Source organism: Bubalus bubalis, chromosome 14 (assembly GCF_019923935.1).
Source record: "Bubalus bubalis isolate 160015118507 breed Murrah chromosome 14, NDDB_SH_1, whole genome shotgun sequence".
Taxonomy (NCBI): Eukaryota; Metazoa; Chordata; class Mammalia; order Artiodactyla; family Bovidae; genus Bubalus; species Bubalus bubalis.
In genome coordinates, this window is record NC_059170.1 from 32,358,794 (window position 1) to 32,381,623 (window position 22,830).

General features: G+C 49.1%; 1 protein-coding gene across 7 annotated transcripts; it reads left to right on the forward strand.

Moving 5' to 3' along the window:
• The first annotated feature begins 224 nt into the window (after positions 1-224).
• Positions 225-21,828, forward strand: MAVS (mitochondrial antiviral signaling protein). 7 transcript variants are annotated; one of them, XR_006544525.2, is made up of 9 exons: positions 873-1,367; positions 4,356-4,529; positions 5,441-5,615; positions 6,898-7,070; positions 7,779-7,935; positions 9,764-10,272; positions 19,339-19,428; positions 20,157-20,230; positions 21,201-21,828. XR_006544525.2 is itself a non-coding variant. In XM_044927902.2 (8 exons), exons 1-8 carry the CDS (start codon positions 1,365-1,367, stop codon positions 20,166-20,168), a joined length of 1,293 nt encoding a protein of 430 aa, XP_044783837.2. In that variant the 5' UTR covers positions 873-1,364; the 3' UTR covers positions 20,169-20,450. The 7 variants fall into 7 exon arrangements, 6 of the variants coding, with proteins under 6 accessions (XP_044783834.2, XP_044783835.2, XP_044783837.2 ...); XM_044927902.2 differs by lacking the exon at positions 21,201-21,828 and having other exon boundaries at positions 20,157-20,450; XM_044927899.2 differs by lacking the exons at positions 873-1,367; positions 19,339-19,428; positions 20,157-20,230; positions 21,201-21,828 and adding exons at positions 225-352; positions 11,145-12,721.
• Positions 21,829-22,830: the final 1,002 nt, after the last annotated feature.

Consider the following 22,830-nt stretch of genomic DNA (forward strand, 5'->3'; position numbering starts at 1 on the left):
GGTAGGTTTGTGTAGGAAGCGTTGGGACTGAACCCAGCTCGGTTTCTACTTGGTTTCTAGCCAGACCCTAGACTTCCCCCTGGAAGTTGCTCGAAAGAAGGAAAGATCATCTTCCCTTCCGATCACGCAGTAGAAAACCAGGTCAGTTCTGATCCCAGGTCCAGCGCCGCCAGGCTTGCCAACCGAGGTCAAGTGCCGGCCCACGCTGACCAGCCAAGACAGCAGGCCGCGAAGCCCCGCCCCCGCGTCTGGCCAATGGCCGCGCGGTCCCGGCCTCTCTCGTCCCTCCCAGCTGGGGAAGGTTCCCAGCAGGCGCAGTTGAAGGCAGGTCGCCGGGTCGCGGCTACCCTAGGTAAGATCGCCGACTCAGGAGCTCGGTCCTCTGGGCTCAGGGAGCACGGACGCCTTTCGGGGAGGTGGTCCGCGGCGCAGAAGCCGAGTGGGACTCGGAGTCCGTCGGGGCGCAAGAGGCTTAGGGCGCAGGGGTACTGGAAACAGCGGATCTTAATGCACAGCGGGGTTCGCGGCAGCGAGAGCTCCGCGTGCCGCATCCAGCACCTGGGGCTCTGGAGGTGGGTGGCGCGGACGTCTGCCCGGGCTGCAGGGGAAGTTGGGCCGGAAGGAGAAGGGCTCTGGTTACTGAGTTCCTCCAGCCATCCGCAGGCCCAGGGTGACCCCAAGGCGAGGCCTAGCCCGGGTGCGTCAGTCTCAGCGGCCGCACCTTTAGCGGTCGCGACTGCTGCCCTCCCCAGGTCTTGGCTGTTCTCGGAGATGACACCTCAGAACAGCCTCCTGGCCCTCGGCGGACCTGCCCTGGCCCAGGAATTCTGGATTCCGAGCAGAGGTTGTGAGGCCTCGTCCCTTCCGGGATCGGGGGCGGGGGCTGCTCTCTGAGACTCTGGTGCCCTCCTAGCGGCGACCGTCAGGAACACTCCAGAACACTCCGCGCACAATCTTTTCTGAGACCCGGAAGGCGGTGCCAGGAAAACTTTGGAAAAAACAAAACTGACATCCTTATTTTGAGGACTCAAAAACATCTGGAAGGACCTGAGAACTGGCACCTGTGGAGGGCAGGGCTAAAACGTCCTCAGACCTGGCCGAAAGACTTCCGTTTCTCACAAGAGAAGGGACTAAATATTGCATCTTAGGCACACTCACACTCAGCGACCTCTCCTCACCCAGGCCGTGTCCTTCGCCTCTCCGAGGGCTTGAAGGCAGGGGGCTGTGTGAGTCTCACTTGCCACAGAGGTCTCTGCCCTCAAGATGTATGGTGAGACATGCCATGAGGCAGCAAGTCCTGGGTTCCAATTCTGTTAGGCCACTGGTCAGCTGGACAACTTGACATCACTTCTCCTCTTAGGATTATGGTAAGAATTAATGAAAGAAATTTAGGGTGTGCCTGCCTATAGTAGAGGGCTTACGTGATAGCTCAGTTGGTAAAGAATCCGTCTGTAATGCAGGAGACCCCGGTTGGATTCCTGAGTGGGGAAGATCCACTGGAGAAAGGATAGGCTACCCACTGCAGTGTTCTTGGGCTTCCCTTGTGGCTCAGCTGGTAAAGAATCTGCCTGCAATGCGGGAGACCTGGGTTCGATCCCTGGGTTGGGAAGATCCCCTGGAGAAGGGAAAGGCTACCCACTCCAGTATTCTGGCCTGGAGAATTCCATGGGCTGTATAGTCCATGGGGTCGCAAAGAGTGGGACATGATTGAGTGACTTTCACTTTCACTTTACCTATAGTAGACCTTCAGTAAGTGTGAACAAATATGAGCTTCCTTTTTTTTCGGTTGAGACTATTTTATACATCCACACTTCCCAAACTCTATACCTTGAGGGCTGAGGTTGGAATGCAGAAGAATGTATCACCTGACTCTCTCCTGGGGCCTCCCTGGATCCTGTGGGAGGGAAGAAGGGATTGGGTCACCAGGACAGAGTTCTGTGTTCCTCTCTTGAAGGCTCAGAGGACCCCTGCCCCACCTCCCTGATCCTCTTGACTTCTGTTGTTGGTTCTTGCCCCACAAGAGGTATAGCACTTGTGGTTGGCAAAGAAAGTCATGCAGCATGTGGCCATGGGGCCAGTGGGCAGCAGGTAGGCAGGACATCTGCACCATTTCCCACGTGGCAGGGGACTGGGAGCCTCAGCAACTTTTGGGTACTCTCTGCTTTGCAACACTGTCTCCTAGAGGTCTCACCAAGCTTGACACCCATGTTTCGACTCCAGTCTCCCCCTCTATCCTCTGCCCACTTCTCTCCCTGAAAACCCCTTTGAATATCTGATAGCATCTCAAGCTTCACTTGTTGAAAATGGAGTTCTGGAGTCTTCTCTGCACCACTGCTTCTCCCCCGGATTTTCTGGCTTGCTAAGTGACACCCTCCATCCACCCAGTGCCTAAGGAGTAATCCTTGATTCCTCTCTCTCCTTCATCTCCCATATCCACAAAATATCTGAATCCAGTCACCTGTCACCACCTCCATGGTTATCATCCTGGCCATACCTGTCATGCTGTGACCTCCTGACTTGTCTCTCTGCTTCCATCATGATCCCGCCACAGCCCAGGGTCCTTAAAACCACCACAGAAATCTTTAACATAATCAAATCCTCTCCTTTTCCTGCTTAGAACCCTCCAACGGCTCCCTGTTTCACTCCAAATAAAACACAAAGTCCTTTCCTATAATGTCCTACATCAGCAGTCCTTCCCAACCTTCTTGACCTTGATATCTGCCCCTCCCCCTCGCTTTCTAAACCTGGACAACTCCAGTCTACTTTCTATTCTTTAAACATGTCAAGCTTGTTCCCACCTTAGGACTTCTAACTTGCTGTGTCCTATGCCCAAAATACTGCAGCCAAGAACCATTCAGCTCAAATGTCAATTCAAAAAGACTTCCTTCCCCACTCCAGTTCAGGAAGCATCCCCATCTTCAGGGACTGTCTCATCTGCTTTATTTTCTCTATAACCTTTATTGCTATCTGAAATCCTTATTTATGTATATTTTTACTGATTTGTCTGTCCCATTCCAGTAGAATGTAAATTGGATGATGGCAGAGATCTTGTCTGTCTTATTCCCTGCAGCTCTCTCCCATAAGAAAGGCAAATAAGAAACAAGCAGGCACTTCCCTGGTGGCCCAATGGTTGAGACTCCATGCTACCACTGTAGGGGACACAGGTTTGATCCTAGTTGGGGAACTAAGATCCCTCATGCTGCTTGGAGGAGCAAAAATAAATAAAATAGAAAAATTTTTTTAAAAAGGGAGCAAGCAAACAGATCTATAATTGAAAATTGTGGTGAGTGCTACATAAGCAACCGGCAGCAATTGACTGTATTTGGAGCACTTTTATGCGTGTGTGTGTGTGTGTGTGTGTGTGTGTTTGGCCATGCCTTGTGGCGTGTGAAATCTTTGTTCCCACCAATGACCCCTGCAATGGAGGCATGGAGTCTTAACCACTGTTATGCCAGGGAAGTCCCTGGGGCATTTTAAAATTTCAGTCTTATAAGACTGAACTACTGTATTTTCAGAACAACCTCTTGAACCATTTTAGGGGTGAGGATAAACCTGGGAAAGGCTGATAACTTTCCTGGAGTCATACCCATGAATGGAACTTAGCCTCCTACCCTGAAAATATGTACGTGGCAAGTTTTAATGTAATGGTGGGCCTGCAGTCAAGTTCTGGGAAGAACCTGATCCCAGATCCTAAAGACCTCAGTTCTTTGCTCTTCTACTAACTAGCAAGCCCCCTTAATTCCTTGGTACTGCATTTTCTTCATGGTAGGAATAGGCCTGATCCTATTATTATGTTGGGTGCCTTGTTCTTCTCCGCATTCTCTTCCCCTCCCCCTTCCCCTCCCCCCATTTCTTCCCCCTCCTCCCTCTCTTCCCCTTCCCTCTCAGTATTCTCCAAAGAAGCGGCCCTGTTGCTATCAGCAGCTGGGGGCACATTCAGACCTGGGGATGATGAGGCAGGAGCCAGAGCTCTTCCCAAACACTGACCAACCTGATGGGCAGAATTGGGCCCTAGGTCTTCTGAATCTGATTTTTTTTTTCCCTATCAGTTTGTTTTTAAGCAAATTAATTGAGGGCCTCTGATACTAAGACAATAATAAAGTAGGATGGCGACTTCCTTGGTGGTCCAGTGGTTAAGATTCTGCCTTCCAATGCAGGGCTCATGGGTTTTATCCCTTGTCGGGGAACTAAGATCCCACATACTGTTACTAAGATCCGATGCAGCCAAATAAAAATAAGCAATAAAGTAGGATGATTAAAAAAGCGAACGTTCCAAAGAGGTGGAAAAGAAAGAATTGCCTTTTGTCCAACCCTACCCCCAACCTGGTTGCCATGAATGCTCTGCTTTCTTCCAGCCTTTATTCCTCTCAGTCCATCCACCCTTCATGGGCCAGTTCAGAACCCAGACAGTGATGACGTTTGCCGAGGACAAAACTTATGAGTATATCCGCTACAATCACAGCAATTTTTGCAATATTCATGTTCTGGATATTCTGCCTCACCTGTCCTGCCTCACAATAAATGACCAGGTAAGCCAGGGCCCGACAGCCAGGCACTGACTGGGGGCAGGGTTGTGGAATTCAGAGCTTCTCCCAGGCCAGGACCAACTCCTTCCTTCTCTGTTGTCTGTATCCTGTTTCCCATTGTTGACAGTTTTCTAACATTCAGAATGACGTGTGGCTCGGGGTGTCCTTTCCAACCCCACTGAGGTTCTTGTGTTGTTTTGGTATAGTGCTCCAAAATATAGCACTGAGATTTCTGGGCTCGGGGCCCCTTACTCGCTTTCACTGGGACCTTCTCCATCTCTTGTCCTTCTTCCTGCTTAGTCTCAATTCCTTTCTCCTGGTCATGGGACCCATTCTGGCAGAGTCCCAGGGCTCAGCTTTCATAGTCCTTGGGAGCCAGATGGTGCTAGCCCTTTTGGCACTTGCTGCGGGCTCCTAGTGAGGTGATCCCAGCCCCTCCCAGTTTTAGCTGTCTCCATATTGAACCCCGAGGCCTCCTTCAGCTTCCTGCATGCAGATGCTGGTGGTATTTGAGTTTGTGGCTGGTGGAGTTTGGCTCCTTTCTCTTGTATTTTGGTGTTTGCAGGAATTCCTTATCATTTAGTTCTGCTGTAAATGTATTCTGTGGGTTTCTGTTATCTGGTCACTTGTTTGTATGTGCTAAGCCTCAAGTTTCCTCATCAGCTGAGTAGGGATGATAATAGCATTAAATAAGACAATTCACGCAAAGCCCTGAGAAGAGAGCCTGGGACACAGTAAAGACCTATTTCCTGGATCTGGAAACGTGGGCTCAAAACTCTGGCCTTGTCCTGGGCTCTGACCCAGCTTCAGATGGCTGCCTCCATCTTGTAGCTTTCTAGGTACCTCCACTTGTAGCTGTGGGAGGGGGTCAGGGCTACCTGACTTGATCTGGGTGGCGGGGCTGTGTCTTTCAGGACCGACTTCGGGCCCACTTTGACCGCTGGGGGAACCAGGGCACCCTCTGGAACCTCTTCGACAGTCTTCGGCGGAGGAACGGCTGGGTGGATTCCTTCATCCGGGCACTGAGGGCCTGTGAGCACACTGTTCTCGCTGATGAAGTGGCCCATGTCTACCAAAGCAACCTGCCACGTGAGCCACCTGCCCTGGCCCTTCTTCTGGAACTCCTCTCTGATTCCCCTGGCCTTTGCTCTCCCTCTCCCCTTACCCTATACCTGCTGTCTTCCTCTGTCACTCTCTCTCCCATCACTTCTGGGCAGTGGGCAAACCTGAGTGTAGATCCCTACTTAGCGACTTATTAATCTTTATTAGCCCTTTGACCAAGCCCCTTCATTCCCTAAGTCTCAGTCTTCTCTGTAAAATGGGACTAATACCAACGTCTAGCTTGTAGGGCTGCTGTGAAAACCACAGGATGATGACATGTTGAGCACTTAGCAGGAGCTGGCACCTTCCACGTGCCCAGCAAATGGAGCCTCCTCTAATTTTTGCAGCTATGATGTTTGCCTGCCACGCTTTTCTCACTTCCTCCTGTCTCCTCTCCCGTGTTCACCTTCCTTCTCTCTATTCATCTCTTCTCTCCCCATCCCATGACTGTCTCTGCTTTCCTCCTCATGGGCTTCTTCCTTCCTTTCCCCTCATCTCCTCCCCTCCCCCTGGTTTCCCCTAGAGCCTCCTAACCGCCCACTCCCTCCAACCCCCAGTTGCCCCGCTATCCCTCCGTGCGCTCTCAATGCTCCCTGCCAAGCCAAGTACTCAGAGGGGGTCCACTGGGGCCAGGGTCTCAGGGCCTAGGCAGGAAGAAAACTCACACAAGACCTGTCTATATTTCAGATAGAGACAATTCCTGACACACTACTCAGATCCACAGCCTTAAAAATATCACCATGTTTGCCTTTCTTTCTCCCCACCCCTCTTCTTTCCTTCCTTCCTAACTCATCTCTTCATTTGTGGAGATTAACAATTTGTGATTTCCCCAGACACAAACAGCTGTGGTAGGACCAGGCATGGTTGGAGAGGGCCAAGGGGAGGGGTTAAGGAAGCAGCTTTAGGTCAAGGGTCAGTTAGTGGTGAAAGCCACCCACAAGGAGGAGAAGAAAGCCACTGTGTCCAGAATGCCTGGGGACAGAGAAGTGGTGACTGCTGATACAGGCATGGTGGTGAGAGGCTTCTGAGGCGCCCCCTGCGCTCTCCCGTCTCCTGCCTCTACCACTCCTTGCCCTCTCCATCTCCACTCTCCCTCTAGTACCTACCTTCCACTTGGTGACACGGGTCTCCTCTGAGGAATGCCTTCCACCTCAGGGTAGCTGTTGATGCTGTGGGGAAACTGATAACCATGACCTGGGAGTACCCAGGCCTCTCCTGTCCCTGAGAGTCTCCAGTTCCTCCTTGACTGTACTTTATCTTTATCCTTCAGGGCGTCCAAACCACCCTCCAGCCCCACTGGAGCCACCATCAGTTCCTGCTGAGATTCCAAGGCCCTCCACACCTGCTGTGGCCCCCAGCATCCCTGGCAATGGCCACACAGAGTACAAGCCAAGTTACCCTATGCCTGTCCAGGATACCCAGCCACCAGAGTCCCTGGGAGAGGTGCGTCCACACACCTCCTGCTTTTGTGTTCCTGTCTTCTTGCTTCTGCCCACCCAGCCTTCTGGAAGCCCCCCATAGATCCTGCCTAAACTCTGCTCAGAACAATGTGGATCTGCCCCAGACCAGCTGCCAGACTGTTGACCAGGTCTTCACCACATGGCAGCCTCACCCCTCTGTCATCAGTCAGCTGTGAGGTCACAATTTTGAGGTCTTTGCAATGGTCCATTTAAGATGTTGAGCTGAGTCAGGGGATCAGGGTATGACCAGATAGGGGGAGTGAGGGAGCAGGAGGTGGTGGGGTAAGGGATGGATGGTTGGAGCTGTAATCATCACCAGTAAAGCCAAGTTTTGGGGAAATATGTCTGCTTCTATTGGGATATGATGACTGGGCAGTTAGATGTCCAGGAGACACCAAATCATGAACCTGAAGCCTGAGAAAGGGTCTGTGCAGTGGCCCCAGAGAGGGAGACTTTTCTTTAGGGCCAGACAGATGAGTAGAGACTCCCCCATACGATGATTTTCTATGAAGGAGGTTCACAGTCACCTGTAGACAGACGTTCTGGCAATGGCCAAGGCCGAGGTAAAGGCTTCCTTGGTCCTGTGCTCTATGGCATGGACTGTGGCCTGTAGGAGCTGTCTTAAGCATAAGTTGCCCTTTGCCAGCTCCCGGAAGAAGCGACTGCCTTATTCCTATATTCCCTCTTGCAGAATTCAGAGAAAGCCCCACAACCATCCCTTTCTGGGGCTGTCCTGAAGAGGCTGGGTGGCCCCCTGGAGCCCTTGTCTGACACGGTGGCCCTCAGCACTCTGCCCTCCAGTGTACATCAGGAGCAAGACACAGAACTGGGCAATACCCACACAGCAGGTATGCATGGACTCTGGAATTATAGTGCCTTTCTGACCACCCAGTGAGGGTAAGAGGGTTGTCTCTCTGGCTTTCTTGGACAAGAGGCAAAGGTGGTATTCCCCAGGGAAGAACCTTCCTCAGAGGACATATTGGTTAGTATCTGCTTGTAACATACAGTCTCAGAATTTGGTAGCTTAAAATAACAACTATTTATTCAGCTCATGATTGTGTGGGTCAGCAATTTGGGCTGGCTCAGCTGGGCTGAATTCCCTCTTGTATACACATCAGTTTACATATAAGTTGTTTATGGCTCTTGGTTGGAGCATCTCGGTTCTCTTCCATGAACCTCTCGTCTCCCAGTAGACAAGCCCATTTCATATACCTAAGCTGAGCTTTGTTCTGAGAGAGGGAGAGAGGACTCCTGGGTCACAGGTTCAAAACTGATGCATTTTTCCTCCTGCTTCTTTCTGTGGGACAAAGCAAATTACCAGGCCAGCCCAGCATCGAGGAGTAGAAAGATAGACTCCATCCCTCGATGAGAGGACTGATAAGGTCACATTGCAGAGGGCGTGGATACAGGTAGAAGAAGTGAATTAGGGCCATGTCTGCACTATGCCTAAGGGACTATATAAGGGATGTGCCAGGACCTAGAGGACAGTGTAAGGAGAGTACAGGCTGGGCCAGCTGTTGGCAGGGAGCACTGCCCCATCCCAAAGGGGTCTCCAGCTCCCAGAAAATCACTCAAACATTTCAGTCTCCAGAGGAAGTATATTTTTCATCATCCAAGGGCCTGGACCCTCACATCAGACGTCTCAGGAGTATAATACTGTCTACTCTGATCTTTCAGGCTGGCATATTTCCTAAACTGAGTTCCACATAACATTGGTGCCCAGCCAGCCCCCAGTGCCCATGGAACAGCCACAAGCACATGAGCAGTTAAAGGTTCAGAGAAGCCATCCTTAGTGTTCCATGCTCCTGTCACTCTATCTCAAGCATCCTTTTGCACTTGGCGTGCCAGCCTGCTGTGGAACACCTTTTCAGAAAATACTGCTGTGGACCAGGGAGACAAAGGGCACTTTGATTTCAGTATAAGTATGGACACAGGTCCCATGAGATGTTATGGTGGTAGATTTGGGGTAGGGGTGGGGTGGACATCAGAATCACTCCTGACCTTTGTCAGATGTAGGGCCTGGCATGTGTGTTTTCAGAGTTCCATGGCAAATCCTTATATAACTGCCTTTATGGACCATCACCACCTACTCCCTCCTGCTTCCCCCAGTTCAGGCCCTCTTCCCAAGGATGGTTTTGTCTCTGCACCCACAAGCCCTTAGGCCTCCTAGAAGGGGGCGCTCACTGGGCCTCTGGTGCCATATGACTGGTGTGAGCTCTTCTGCTTGAGCCATCCTGCTGCCCCTTGCCCTGGCCTCTGATTGTTCCTGCTGAGAAGAAAGATGGCAATGGGAGCAACAGTCAGGATTCTGCTAGTCTAAGAAGAGGTTGAAAGAGGCAGACAAGAGAAAAGAGGGTGTCCCAGGCAGGAGAAAAAAATGCAGAGAGGAAAACTAATAATGATTTTCAGGCTCCTAGACCCTGTTAGAGGGAGGGATCATTTTGCTCTTGTGAGACAACAAGTCAGGGACCGAGGAGGGACAGGACCAAGGATTTATCTGCAACCTTTAGGCCTTCAGCCCTGGGATCAGTGACTAAAGGGACTGGAGACTCCTCCACGGGTGGGAGGTTGGATGCAGTAGGGATGGTGTGAGTTTGGACAGAGAGACCCTTCTCTATCCCTCTGATCCAAGGATAACACTCCCGTGGGTTTGTGTTTCTCGTTTTCTTTCACCAGCTGCAGGCGTGGTCTCCAGTTCCATGTCACTCCATGGGCCTGTGTCTCCGACTGTCTCCGTCCAGCCCTTGGCCCGTTCTACCCCCAGGGCAAGCCGCTTGCCTGGACCCCCAGTGTCAGCTCCATCTGTTGGCACCTCCTCCTCCTCCACTGGCTTGACCTCTGCAGGAGGTGCTGGTGACCAGGCTGAAGGTACCATCTGCTCCAGTGGGGCAGGGGTGCCCAACAACCCTATGACTGCCAGCACAGTGCCCTCCAAGGTGCCCACCAACTCAGCATTTGGCAGCTCAGTGCCTTCCAAGTTGCCCACCAGCTTGAAGCCCCCTGGTGCAGTGCCCACCAATCTAGCACCATCCAGATTGCCCATCAACTCAGTGCGTTCTGGCATGGTGCCACCCAAAGTGTCTACTAGTGGGATACCTGACCACAGGATACCTGCAAGCACAGTGCCCAGTAAGGTGCCTGCCAACACAAGGCTCGCCATGAGGAGCAGCAATAGACTCGTGAAGGTGAGTTCTTATCCCTCCTAGCAGTGATCCAAGCCTCTCCCCCCAGCCCCTCTCCAGTCTCCATTCTGACTCCAGCCTGATCCAGGGCTGATCCAGGGATCAGGATCACAAAATCCTGCTTTTTGAGGCAATAGGGGAACTGAGACCCAATCTCATCCAGACCTAACACCCTATTCTTTAGAATAATAATGGTCAAGTGTGGATGCTTCAGGAGGGTCAGGCTTGCTAGACCACCTCTGCTGGTCATGTGCATTAACCCATTTAGAGCTCATGGCTCCCCTTTAAGCTCAGCAGTGTTATTTTGCAGATGAAGAAATATTCCTATTTGCCTCAACACCTTGCTCTTCACTGCTGGGATATCTGGCTTGCCCCACCGTGACCAAGGTTTTACAAACTCTAGTCCCAGCCCATCTACTCTGACCTAGTAGCCTCCACAGTTGCCTCTGAGCCTGCTTATCTAACCCTACTTCTGCTGTCTGCCTGGCGGAACGAAGTCTATGGCCCAACCTCTGACCCTGTGGCTGCTTCATGGCCATCAAGCCCAGGCAGAAAGTCAAAGTAGAGCGAACCACACATGACCAACGGTTCCCTGGGGTAGAAGTGAGCTCAGAAGCAGGCCAGTGAGTAGAACTCTCAGCCCTGGAGGAAGTCTTACCACTGATGCTCCTGCAAGGCCTTAGTCCCCTCTTCCCCAACTGTCTTCCTGCACCATCAGTGAGTTGAGTCCCCAAGAGAAGATTGCCTTTTGGCACTGTGGGCTGGTTACTGAAGGGTTGGGGTTTCAGTTTTTGGCCTGTCCTGGGAGTGGGGCTACCCGACCTGGCTTGTCCCCTACCATCCTCAGTCCCTCTAGTTCCTCCTTTCTTTCCCAGGAGACTCCAGCATCACCAGTGCCCACAGGCACTGCCACTGGAGGCACATCACTCTGGCCAGACAGCAGCTCTGACTGCTGTGGCTCAGAGCCGGAGCTGAGCAAGCCTGGCAGGCTGGTATCTATGGACAGCCAGCCGTTCTCAGGCTGCTCCGCGGATCTCGCCATCAGCCACAGTAACTCCCTGGGCATGGGGCCTGACAATGCCCCCGAGGAGAACGAATATGTGTCGGAAGACACCATTAGGATCCATGAGAACCCCAGCACCTCCCTCCTGGGGGACAGCCCCGGGACACACACTACCCCGGAAGAGGACGAGTTGGAGGAATTGCCTGTGGTCAGGACCATGCCCTGGGCTCCGTGGCTCGGGGTGGCCATGGCCGGGGCACTTCTAGTGCTCCTGGCTTCACTGTACCGGCGGCGCGTACCCCAGTGAAGCTCCTGGGTCCTTGCCGTTCATCTTCTCTCTTTCCCATGGTACATCTGCCTGAGTCACAGAGCCGAGCTGTCTCACCATCCTTGACCCTTTTCTCAGGGCTGGCAGAAGCTGGGTCAGAAGGGAGGCAGGGGGCCACAGGCCTAGTCCTTGGGGGCAGTATTTCTGCCCCATCTCATGCCCTTGGTGGCTCCCCCACCATCCTTGGCTTACCGGGCCCTGGGCTGCTTGCTCCTGGTGTTCCAGTCCTCGCCCAACTGGCCATCTGGTTGTTGCCCTTAATTCCTGGAGGAGGTGCTCCTGTCTAGGCCTTATCCCTCTTTACCCAAGTGCAAGAATCAGGAGGTGCCACTGGGGACCACAGTGGGTCGGAAACCTTCCCCATCCTGCCTGGTCCCTGCAACCAATAGATGGGGTAGGGGACATCGCTCTAGCCCTCAGTGGCCCAGTAGCCCCCTGCAGAGCAGCAGGGAGCTGCTGCTCATTTTTAAGGACTTAGTCCCCTGTCTCTCTGGTTCCCCTCCCTACCGCATAAGGATGGGAGGAGGTCCAGAGAGTCCCATGGACCCCCATGGGAAGCCTGATCATGTGCTAGACGTGAGGAGCACCCAAAGAGCCCCTCTCCAGCCTCCTGATCCCAGTCTCTGTTCTCTTCAGCTCCCTGTGGGGGTTGGAGAGGGAGAACGTGCAGGCCAAGGTTTGGATTTCAGCTCCACCTCTTCGTGGGCTGTGTGGCCTTGGCAGATAATCAGACTTCTCCGGTCTTGCTTACACATGTGGACAATGAGGATTGCATCTCATCCTTCACTGAATTCTCCTGAGATTGGAGCATATGGATCTTTGTCAAGTGCCTGGTCCAAAGCAGGAGGCTACTAAATGCTCCCCTCACCTTTCCCTGCCTAGCCAGGTAGAGATGAGGGCATGAGAGGCAGAGTGCCCAGTGGGTATAAGTATGCACTGCTGCAGTGTAGGGTAAGTTAGGCCCTGTTCTGTCTCTTACTAACTCTGTGCTCTTGGGCAAGGAGTTAATCTCTCTATGCCTCCGTTTTCTCACCTGTATAATTGGTATGAATAGTAAAATTATATAGATACATATGTCCTAATATTGTGAGGATTAAATGAGTTTATCTACATAAACCTTAGAATGGTTCCTGGCATTTTACTTACTGAAGTTTGCATGCATGTTGGTTTTGTCACTATTCAAATGTGGAGGGGCTGGAGCACTTGACCACACATTTAGAAGCAGACCCAGCCCCTCCTGCCTATGCCCCTTTCATATTTATCCCTTACTTTGTTCCATGCATTGGGGATTGTTGGGGAGTGAGGAGGGAGACATGTCTACTGGGGCATCTGTGCAGGGTTGGGGCTAGGGTGCCCCCTGCAGCAGCCAGATGGATTGAAGGATATCCTTGTGGGTGCTTTCCAGGCAGCCATTGCTGGACAAGGGCCAGGCACAGGAGCCTCAGGAGCTACCTTCATTTCTGGGCTCTGGAAGGGATAGGGACTAGAGCTCTAGGGAGACATAAGAGTTAGGGGGTCACTGTGGCCCACCCCCAAGCTGTCAGTCTGCAGAGTCCTGCACCCTGCTTTGGCTACTACAGTCTTTCTTTGTACTGCCCTCAGGGACTTCAGCAACCTAATGGCTTCTACCTCTACCTCTGAACTTATCTTCAGCCCTCTCTCCAGACTGAACCACCTGTACCCTGAAGCCAGGAATGGTCCCTAGTGAAGCTGTCTGCAACCACTCCGTGTCACCTTTACTCTTAACCAGCCTTCTGGGCTCCTTCTTCCTAGGTACCTAGATCAGTGAACAATTCATGAACAGGTATTGTTTTTAATGTGTTATCCTCCCAAGATAGCTTTGGAAAAAAGTATCTCCAGAAAGCAGTTTGTAAACCCAAAGAATGCTTCTTAAATTGCAGGATTTCAAACAGAGTGACCAGCTGTTTTGGAGAAATCTGTGGATAAGGTGTGTAGGAAACATTCAGGGACTGTCCTGGCACTTTTCAAATTATGCTGCCCAGAAGCCCTGACTTAGCCTGCGTTGTGCAGCATTCCTATTTTGGCTGTTGTAACTAAAATGCCAACTTCAGGCAGGATTGGGATTGGCTGTTGGCAAGGAGAGGGCTTGGGGTAGTTGATGAGATGCATCAGATCTCAAGAGTCCTGGGTTTGGAGTATGGTTTCAGTTGCAGGAGGTTGCATGTAGGAGGGAAACCCAGGCAAGTCACTGTGGTCTGGATGATGTGAAGGGAGTGAGGAAGGACCTTACCCCCAGACAGGGGTCTAGTCACCTATACTTGGAGATGGGAAAGTACCTTCACCTTGGGGTAAAAGCAGGGCTGAGGTCAGAGAGCCCTAAGCACTTAGGGCAGACTTGGTGATAGGTATCTGCATATAAATCTCTCTCCATCTTTTCTCTTCCCTGTTGAAGCATTTCCTTCAAAGCCCAAGAGTCACCACTGCTTCTCTTGCCCTGGGAAACACCTGCCAACTTCGCTTGATGACCCACTGGAGGCAGGCTAATACCACCTTCTCACCTTGTTTCCTTGGTTGGACGTGCTCAGATTTAGTTGATCAGGGGAATTTCTAGTCAGAGAGCAGTATGCCCTTTACTTTTTCAGCCCTTGGGTTATTCATAGTCTCTTTTATGAAACTTTTTTATTATGGAAAACTTTTAAGGACACACAGAAGTATAGAAAATAGAATAATTACTCCTCCCCTCCATATGCCCATTGTGCTATGTTCTGTTGCTTCAGTCATGTCCAACTCTTGCAACCCTATGGACTGTAGCCTGCCAGGCTCCTCTGTCCATGGGATTCTTCCAGGCAAGAAGACTGGAGTGGGTTGCTCCTCCTCCAGGGGATCTTCCTGACCCAGAGATCGAAACGGTCTCCTTCATTGAAAGGCGGGTTCTTTACCACTAGTGCCACCTGGGAAGGCCATATGCCCATTACCCAGCTTCAGTAATTATGGACTCGGGACTTCCCTGGGGGGCCAGTAGTTAAAACTGCTTCCATTGCAGGGAGCGTGAGTTCAAACTGTGGTTGGGGAACATGCTGTGGTCATGATGGTGGTTTAGTCACCAAGTCATATCTGACTCTTTGCAACCCTATGAACTGTGGCTTGTCAGGCTCCTCTGTCCCTGGGATTTTCCAGGCAAGAATACTGGGGTGGGTTGCCATTTCCTTCTCCAGGGGATCTTCCCCACCCAGGGATCAAACCTGGGTTTCCTGCATTGCAGGTGGATTCTTTACCAACTGAGCCACCAAGGAAGCCCCCACATGCCGTGGGGTAAGGCCAAAAATATTAAAAAAAAAAAAAAATATGACTCCTGTCTTGTTCATCCCTGCCTGATCCCTCATTTTTTGTACAAGTTCTTTTTGTAAGTCAGAAAGTGAAGAGTTCAAAAAGTCAAGGGGAAGACTTAGGACAGGAGGATTTTGTAGCCAAGGCCCTCTTTTAAAAATTTTTTTTCCCAAGACATTCTCCACTTGTCTTTTTAGTCTCAGTGGGTGACATCCCTTTTGAACCAGTTCAGAGTATGAGCAGCACTGGTTCTCTGTCTTAGGAGGAGAGAACCAGAGGAATTTCCTTCACTGACAAGCTCCTTGAAGGTGTTTGGCTACTGCTCCTGTCCCAGAGAGGTGGGGACCAATGGGTGTGTCCAATGGCAATTTGCTCCATTGCATTAGGGGTCTCCTTTAGGCTTTCACAGAGCCCTTCCATCTGGCAGAAATTCCCATCCTTGGCCAGATTCAAACTTCACAGCATGACTCCTGATCTTATAGGAGTCTCCTTGGGATGGAGTCATTCAGGCCTTAAGGTCCTTTGCTTCCTAGCAGTGCACTATGGTAGCGTTCAGGATCCCTGGGCTAATCTGTGCTGTGATAACTCGTTATGGGTGAAAAGCACATGCTCCCTTGTGCTCCTCTTTCTGCCCTTTCCCTATAGCCCAGGGTCATGAAGTTCACATTTGGTGCAAGGCGTGGTCACTCAACATTCCTCACTCCTGCTGCTGTTGCTGTTAATAACAGCAAAAATAAAAAGGGCTACCACTTACCCCATACCTTGTTGCATGCCAGGTGCTAGGCAAAGTGCCTTACATGTATTAACTTGTTTAGTCCTCGCAATGACCCTATGAAGGGGGATATAATTGTGACCCAATTTATAGCTGATCTGCAAGACCGAGAGGGAGGAAGGGTCAGAGAGGACAGTCCAAGGAAAACTGGCCCCTGAGCCTGAGTTGGATGTTTTCCATGCCCCTGACCCTCAGCTGATCAGGTATCTGTAGAACCTGGGGCCCCATTTCAGGTGAGATTTCACACATCTCTTCCTGGTGTTCCAAGAACTGCCACTTGCACTAAGAGTATAATAATATTCAATATATAATTTAATATAGTCTCGGGGATTTGTGACAATATGAATATAATCATATGTGTGTCCAGACTCAATGGCCTGAGGCTGCATGAGGCGAGGCAGCAGGCACAAGCCGGTCCTCTGGAGGCCAGTTTGGTTTAATAGATGTTTTTAAAGGATTCCCGTGTGCCAGGTCAAAGGCCTAAATTGAGTAAGTCAGTTGTACCCTTCAGAGGCCAGGAGTGACTCACAGAGTATGGTGGAGACAAATAGGCTTTCATGTCATTTTTTTTCCCATGTATTTACAACAAATATTTATTTTGCTCCTACTGAGTGCAGAGTATGAGGATAGGCCTTGGAGACACATAGTAATAAAGCAAAAAGCCTACCTTCAGTGCCCCCTTCTATCACTTACTGTCTTCAATTTAATTGTGAGTGGCTTAAAAGCATGAACAGGAGTGGGATAGAGGGAGAGAAAAATGTTGTTTTGATTATGTATGTATGTTAGTCACTCAGTCGTGCCCGACTCTTTGTGACCCCATGGACTGCAGCCCACAAGGATCCTCTGTCCATGAGATTTACCAGGCCAAGGATACTGGAGTGGGTTGCCATTTCCTTCTCCAGGGGATCTTCCCAACCCAGGGATTAAACCTGGGTCTCCTGCATTGCAGGCAGATTCTTTACTGTCATGTACTATTAACAATTATAACAATGAAATCCAGGGAAACAGTAAAACTTAGAGCCTCTAGGGAACAAGAAAAATTTTAAGTATAAATTTACAGACACCTACCAGAAAGGCTAAAATGAAAGTGTCTGACAAGATCAAGTGTTGATGAGGACCTCCCTGGTAGTCCAGTGGTTAAGAATCCACCTACCAATGCAGGGCGCATGGGTTCCATCCCCTAGTCCAGGAAGATCCCACATGCTGCAGAGCAACTAAGCCCATGTGCCACAACTTCTGAGCCGGTGCACCTAGAGCCTGTGCTCCACAAGAGAAGCTACCAAGATAAGCCTGTGCACCTCAGTGAGCCCCTGCTTGTGACAACTGGAGAAAACCTGTGCAAAGGAACGAAGACCTAGCACAGCTGAAAAAATAAAAGATCACATGTTGATGGAAATACAGAGCAATTTCTTAAACTTTAGGAGGAATGTAAGTTAGTAAAACTCTGTTGGAAAATTGGCAGTATCTACTAAAGCTAAACACATGTATAACTTATGACCCAGCAATTCTACCTTGGGTGTATACATGACAGAAACAAGAGCTCGTGTCTACCAAGATATGTGCAAGAATTTTTCTAACTGCACTGTTCATAATAGCCTCAAACTGGAACCGATCCACAAGGCCTATCCATAGTAGAATGCATATATAAGTTGGGGTAAAGTCATACAGCAGAATATTGTTGTTGTTCATTCACTCGGTCTTTTCCGACTCTGCCACCCCAAGGACTGCTGCATGCTAGGCTCCCCTGTCTTTCACCATCTCCCGGAGCTTGCTCAAACTCATATCCATTGAGTCGGTGATGCCACCCAACCATCTTGTCCTCTGTTGTCCCCTTCTCCTCCCGCCTTCAATCTTACCCAGCATCAGGGTCTTTTCTAATGAGTCAGTTCTTCGTATCATGTGGCCAAAGTACTGGAGCTTCAGCTTCACCATCAGTCCTTCCAATGAATATTCAGGGTGATTTCCTTTAGGATGAACTGGTTGGATCTCCTTGCAGTGCAAGGGACTCTCAAGAGTCTTCTGCAACACCACAGTTCAAAAGCATCAGTTCTTCGATGCTCAGCCTTCTTTATAGTCCGATTCTCACATCCATACATGACTACTGGAAAAACCATAGCTTTGACGATATGGACCTTTGTCAGCAAAGTAATGTCATAGCTTTTCTTCCAAGGAGCAAGTGTCTTTTAACAATGAGTTTGAATGAAAATATTGCTACACACAGCATGGATATATCTTACAGACATGATATTGAGAAAGAAGTCAGTATACACCGAATGGAATATGTGATTCTATTCCTATAAAAAATACAGAAATAAAACTGATCTATGGCATTGAAAGTTTACCTTTGTTACATTTGATTTGGGTGTCAACTTTCATGAGTACTTTGAGTTTGTGTCCAGACTCGCTGTTAGAGATAGTGGAGGTAAACCAAGGTCATCCAAGTGAGAATAAACAGAAGCTGTTCATTCTGAGCTTGCAAAAGCACGTACCATCATTTGCATTTGGCAGGGAGGGAATCAAAGACAGGCAGGGACTAGGAAAACATGGTGAGTGAAAGAAAGGGAAGGCTTCAGAAGTGCTATGATAGGAGGTTGTTTGCCTGGGACACTGGAGGTTGGCTAACTAGAAGAGAGGCATCTTACTATGATTTGTTGGTGAGTATATTTGGCTTCCTCTGGTTGGTCCTGAATTGGAAAAGAGGGAAGAGGTGGTTGTGGATTGGGAAGAAGGTGGCACACTTTATCCAAGACCTGATGATTCTGGGATGATTGCTGCAGAAGTGGTCTGGCTTTCCAGGCTGATTACTGCAGAGAGTTCTATGGTCATATATGGTCTGGCCACAGTCCTTTTGTGTATTCAGTCTCTTAGAGGGAAAGAACTGCTGGAGTAGGTTGGGAGTGGGCACATACACACTTTATCCAGCTCCCCATCCCTCCCTGAGGTCAGTGGTGCTGCCTGTGAGGATAAGGCCAATGGCTGGAGGACTGTGCTCCAATTCATTGCTTATCTACCGCACCCACTAAAGTTGTTTTCTTTAAGGCCTAGCTTAAAGCCCAGCTCCTATTGGAAGTTTTCTTTGAATAGATCCCTCTCAGTTATTAGCCTTCCTAATTCTTGTGGCTTACCTCAGATTCTTCAGAGCAAATTCTCATCTTCCTGCCTGTGTTTTGAAAACTTACATTGAATATCTTCCTTCCACTTACTCAATGCTGTTTCTTTGAAAACAGCAACAAAACCAAAATACCCCCTCAACCCCACAGCTTTTTATTGAAGTAAAATGTACATGCTGAAAAGGGTACTCAGAAAAAGAAGGGAGGTGGTGGGGGAAGCAGCCAGAAGGGTGGTGGTGGAGAGAGAAAATGAGGGGTGGGTGTTGAGAAAGATGAAGAAGGGAAGGAGCCCTGTGTTCTAGTTTTGGGTCCACAGCCAACTTCTGGCATCTCTTTCCTCCCTGGATCCATAAACTGTGAGGCTAGACCAGGTGATGTCAAATTCTCTCTCCTCCAGAGCTCAGTCCCATCAGCCCTTGAGTGTCCTTGGCACAGCCGGGCTGTCCTGGCTTCCCCTGTTGTGTCCCCCTTCCCCATCCCCAGGTGCTATTGCCCTACTGTCTGAATTGCTGACTTCCTAGCAATCAGATGCTGTTTCCTATTTAATCAATTTACTTGTATTTAACAGAAAGAAAAATCCTTTCATTATCACATGCAGCCAGAAATGAGCTTCTTGCAGGAGACCTGTCCAAAGGAATCAGAAAAGAGAGAAAATGTGGTAATTATTGAAAGAATGCTTTTTTCCCTACTTGCTGTCAGGACAATGTCTTTAGAATTATGGGCACATGTTTGCAGAAATTCAGCTATTATTACCTCTATGACTTAAGATCCTTTAACATTTTCTTTATTTAAGCCCAGGGTTCTGAGAATCTACCCTGGCCAGATATCTGCTTCAAGCAAGGCTTCTGCAGTGAAAGTAAACAAAACTTTAAATCTAGGGGGCTTGTTCAGGACCACCCCCCACCATTTCCCTCCTGCCTTCACTTTCAAGAATCTCTCCTCAAGAGACAAGCACCTCTGTTCCTTACATGTGGCCCTCACCTTCTGGCCTCAGTAGACTCCTTCCTTCCCACCCAGTGCAGGCCAGGGGTGGAGGGGGTCAGTCTCTCCTCAGGATTTTCACCTTCCTTATAATCTAGTGTTTTTATTCATTTATATTTAATATTGAGTCTGTAGAGTGTATTTATTAGTTTTGGCTGTGCTGGGTCTTCATTGCTGCACGCGGGCTTTCTCTAGTTGTGAGTAGGGGACTACTCTTTAGTTGCAGTGAGTGGCTTCTCACTGCAGTGGCTTCTCGTTGCAGAGCATGGGCTCTAGGTGCTCGGGCTTCAGTAGTTGCAGCACAAGGGCTCAGTAGTTGTGGTGCACAGGCTTAGTTGCTCTGCAGCATGTGGCATGTGGGATCTTCCTGGACCGACGATTAAATTTATGTGTCTGCATTGGCAGGTGGATTCTTAACCACTGGACCACCAGGGGAATCCCATAATCCAGTCTCTTTAAATCATCTTCTAATTACACAGGTAATATATGAATATGTGCTCACAGTAAAAAATTTAAATTCCAGAGATTTCCCTGGTAGCCTCGTGGATCCCAGCTTTTCATGGCCATGGCCTGGTTTCAACCTCTGGTTAGGGAACTAAGATCCCATAAGCTGCATGGCATGGCCAAAAAATAAATAAATAAAAAAAATTCCACAGCTAGAGAAAGAGAAAGACTAATACCATATGATATCACTTATACGTGGAATCTAAAATAAAATTTATATATGAAATAGTAGATGCAAACTATTACATATAGAATGGATAAACAACCAGGTCCTACTGTATAGCACAGGGAACTATATTCAATATCTTGGGATAAACCATGATGGAAAAGAATATAAAAAAGAATGTATATATGTGTATACGTGAGTCACTTTGCTGTACAGAAGAAATGAACACATTGTAAATCAACTATATTTCAATTTAAAAACGTGAGATAAAAAATTCCAGATTATACTGAGTTATATAGGCCAGACTTTCTCAAACTTCATTAGAGATACAGATCCTTTGGGGATCTTCTTAAAAGCAAGTGCTGACTCATTGAGTCACTGCATTTCTAAGAAGACTTTTGTGACTTAGGACAAAAGAGCAACAATTGATAATGTCCTTCAATCCCTTGCAATTCTGTTTTGTTTTTAAGGGGATTGATAGACATCACTCCTGGCCTCTCTCTTGTACTTCTGTGCCATTTGGTAGCCCTGACTTAATCCTATCTTTGGCCTGGGGCTGGGGATGCTCTCTGAAGTCCTTTTCATAGCAGTTGGGGTGCAGGGCCTTCTGGCCTCTGGCCTTCTCTACAGCTCCCTGTAGTGCTCCACAAACTATTGTTACCAAACTTAATGATTCTTTGTTGAGTTGAATTTAGCTCATGCAACAATCAAAACAATTTGGTCATTGTTTCAGTTGGTTGAGGGCCCTCTGATTCTGGATTTTTCTCCACCATGTGTAGGATAAGCCACCAAATCACTAATGAAATGGAGAAGAGGGCAAAGCCAGAGCCCCCCCACACAATGCTACTCAAGACCATTGGTCAACTGACCTCATCATTTATTGATTAAGCAACACTCTACTTTCCCTACTCATCTAAAAGCTAAGTATACATAACACAACCGCTATGGAGGTGTACTCATTAACTAATGCTGCAAGAGAAATTATTCCAAAACTTTATAGCTTAAAACAACACATTTAGCATCTCAGATTCTGTGGGTTAAGATTTCAGGTGCAGGTTTGATGGGTCATCTGGCTCAGGGTCTCTTACAAGACTGCAGTCAAGGTGCTGGCCAGGGCTGCAGCTATCTCAAGGCTCAGTTTGGGGAGGATCACTTTCAAGCTTACTCATGTGGTTGTTGCAGGGTTTAGTTCCTCATTGAATTGTTGCTCTGAGGGCTGCACTTCTTTTTTGGCTGTTGACCAGAGATGGTGCTCAGTCCCTCACCACATGGGTTGATCCATTATTATTGTTCAGTCTCTCAGTCATGTCCAACTCTGTGCAACTCCATGGACTGCAGCCCGCCAGGCTTCCCTGCCCTTCATCATCTCCTGGAGCTTGCTCAAACTCATGTCCATTGAGTCAGTGATGCCATCAACCATCTTATACTCTGTCATCCCCTTCTCCTGTCTTCAATCTTTCCCAGCATTAGGGTCTTTTCTAATGAGTCAGCTCTTCGTGTCAGGAAACCAAAGCATTGGAACTTCAGCTTCAACATCAGTCCTTCCAATGAATATTCAGGACTGATTTCCATGAGGATCGACTGGTTTGATCTCCTTGCAGTCCAAGGGAAGAGTCTTCTCCAACACCACAGTTCAAAAGCATCAATTCTTTGGCGCTCAGCTTTCTTTATGGTCCAATTCTCACATCCTTGCTGCTACTGCTAAGTCACTTCAGTCGTGTCCGACTCTGTGCGACCCCATAGACGGCAGCCACCCAGGCTCCCCATCCCTGAGATTCTCCAGGCAAGAACACTGGAGTGGGTTGCCATTTCCTTCTCCAATGCATGAAAGTGAAGTCGCTTAGTTGTGTCCGACTCTTAGCAACCCCATGGACTGCAGCCTACCAGGCTCCTCCATCCATGGGATTTTCCAGGCAAGAGTACTAGAGTGGGGTGCCATTTGACTATATAGACCTTTGTCCACAAAGTAATGTCTCTGCTTTTTAATATGCTGTCTAGGTTTGCTTCCAAGAAGCAAGCATCTTTTAATTTCATGGCTGCAGTCACCATCTGCAGTGATTTTGGAGCCCAAGAAAATAAAGTCTGTCACTATTTCCCCATCTATTTGCCATGAAGTGATGGGACTGGATGCCATGATCTTAGTTTTCTGAATGTTGAATTTTAAGCCATCTTTTTCACTCTCCTCTTTCACTTTCATCAAGAGCCTCTTTAGTTCCTCTTCACTTTCTGCCATGAGGGTGGTGTCATCTGGATTTCTAAGGTTATTGATATTTCTCCCAGCAGTCTTGATTCCAGCTTGTGCTTCATCCAGCCCAGCATTTTGCATGATGTACTCTGCATATGTTAAATAAGCAGGGTGACAATGTACAGCCTTGGTGTACTCCTTTCCCAATTTTGAACCAGTCTGTT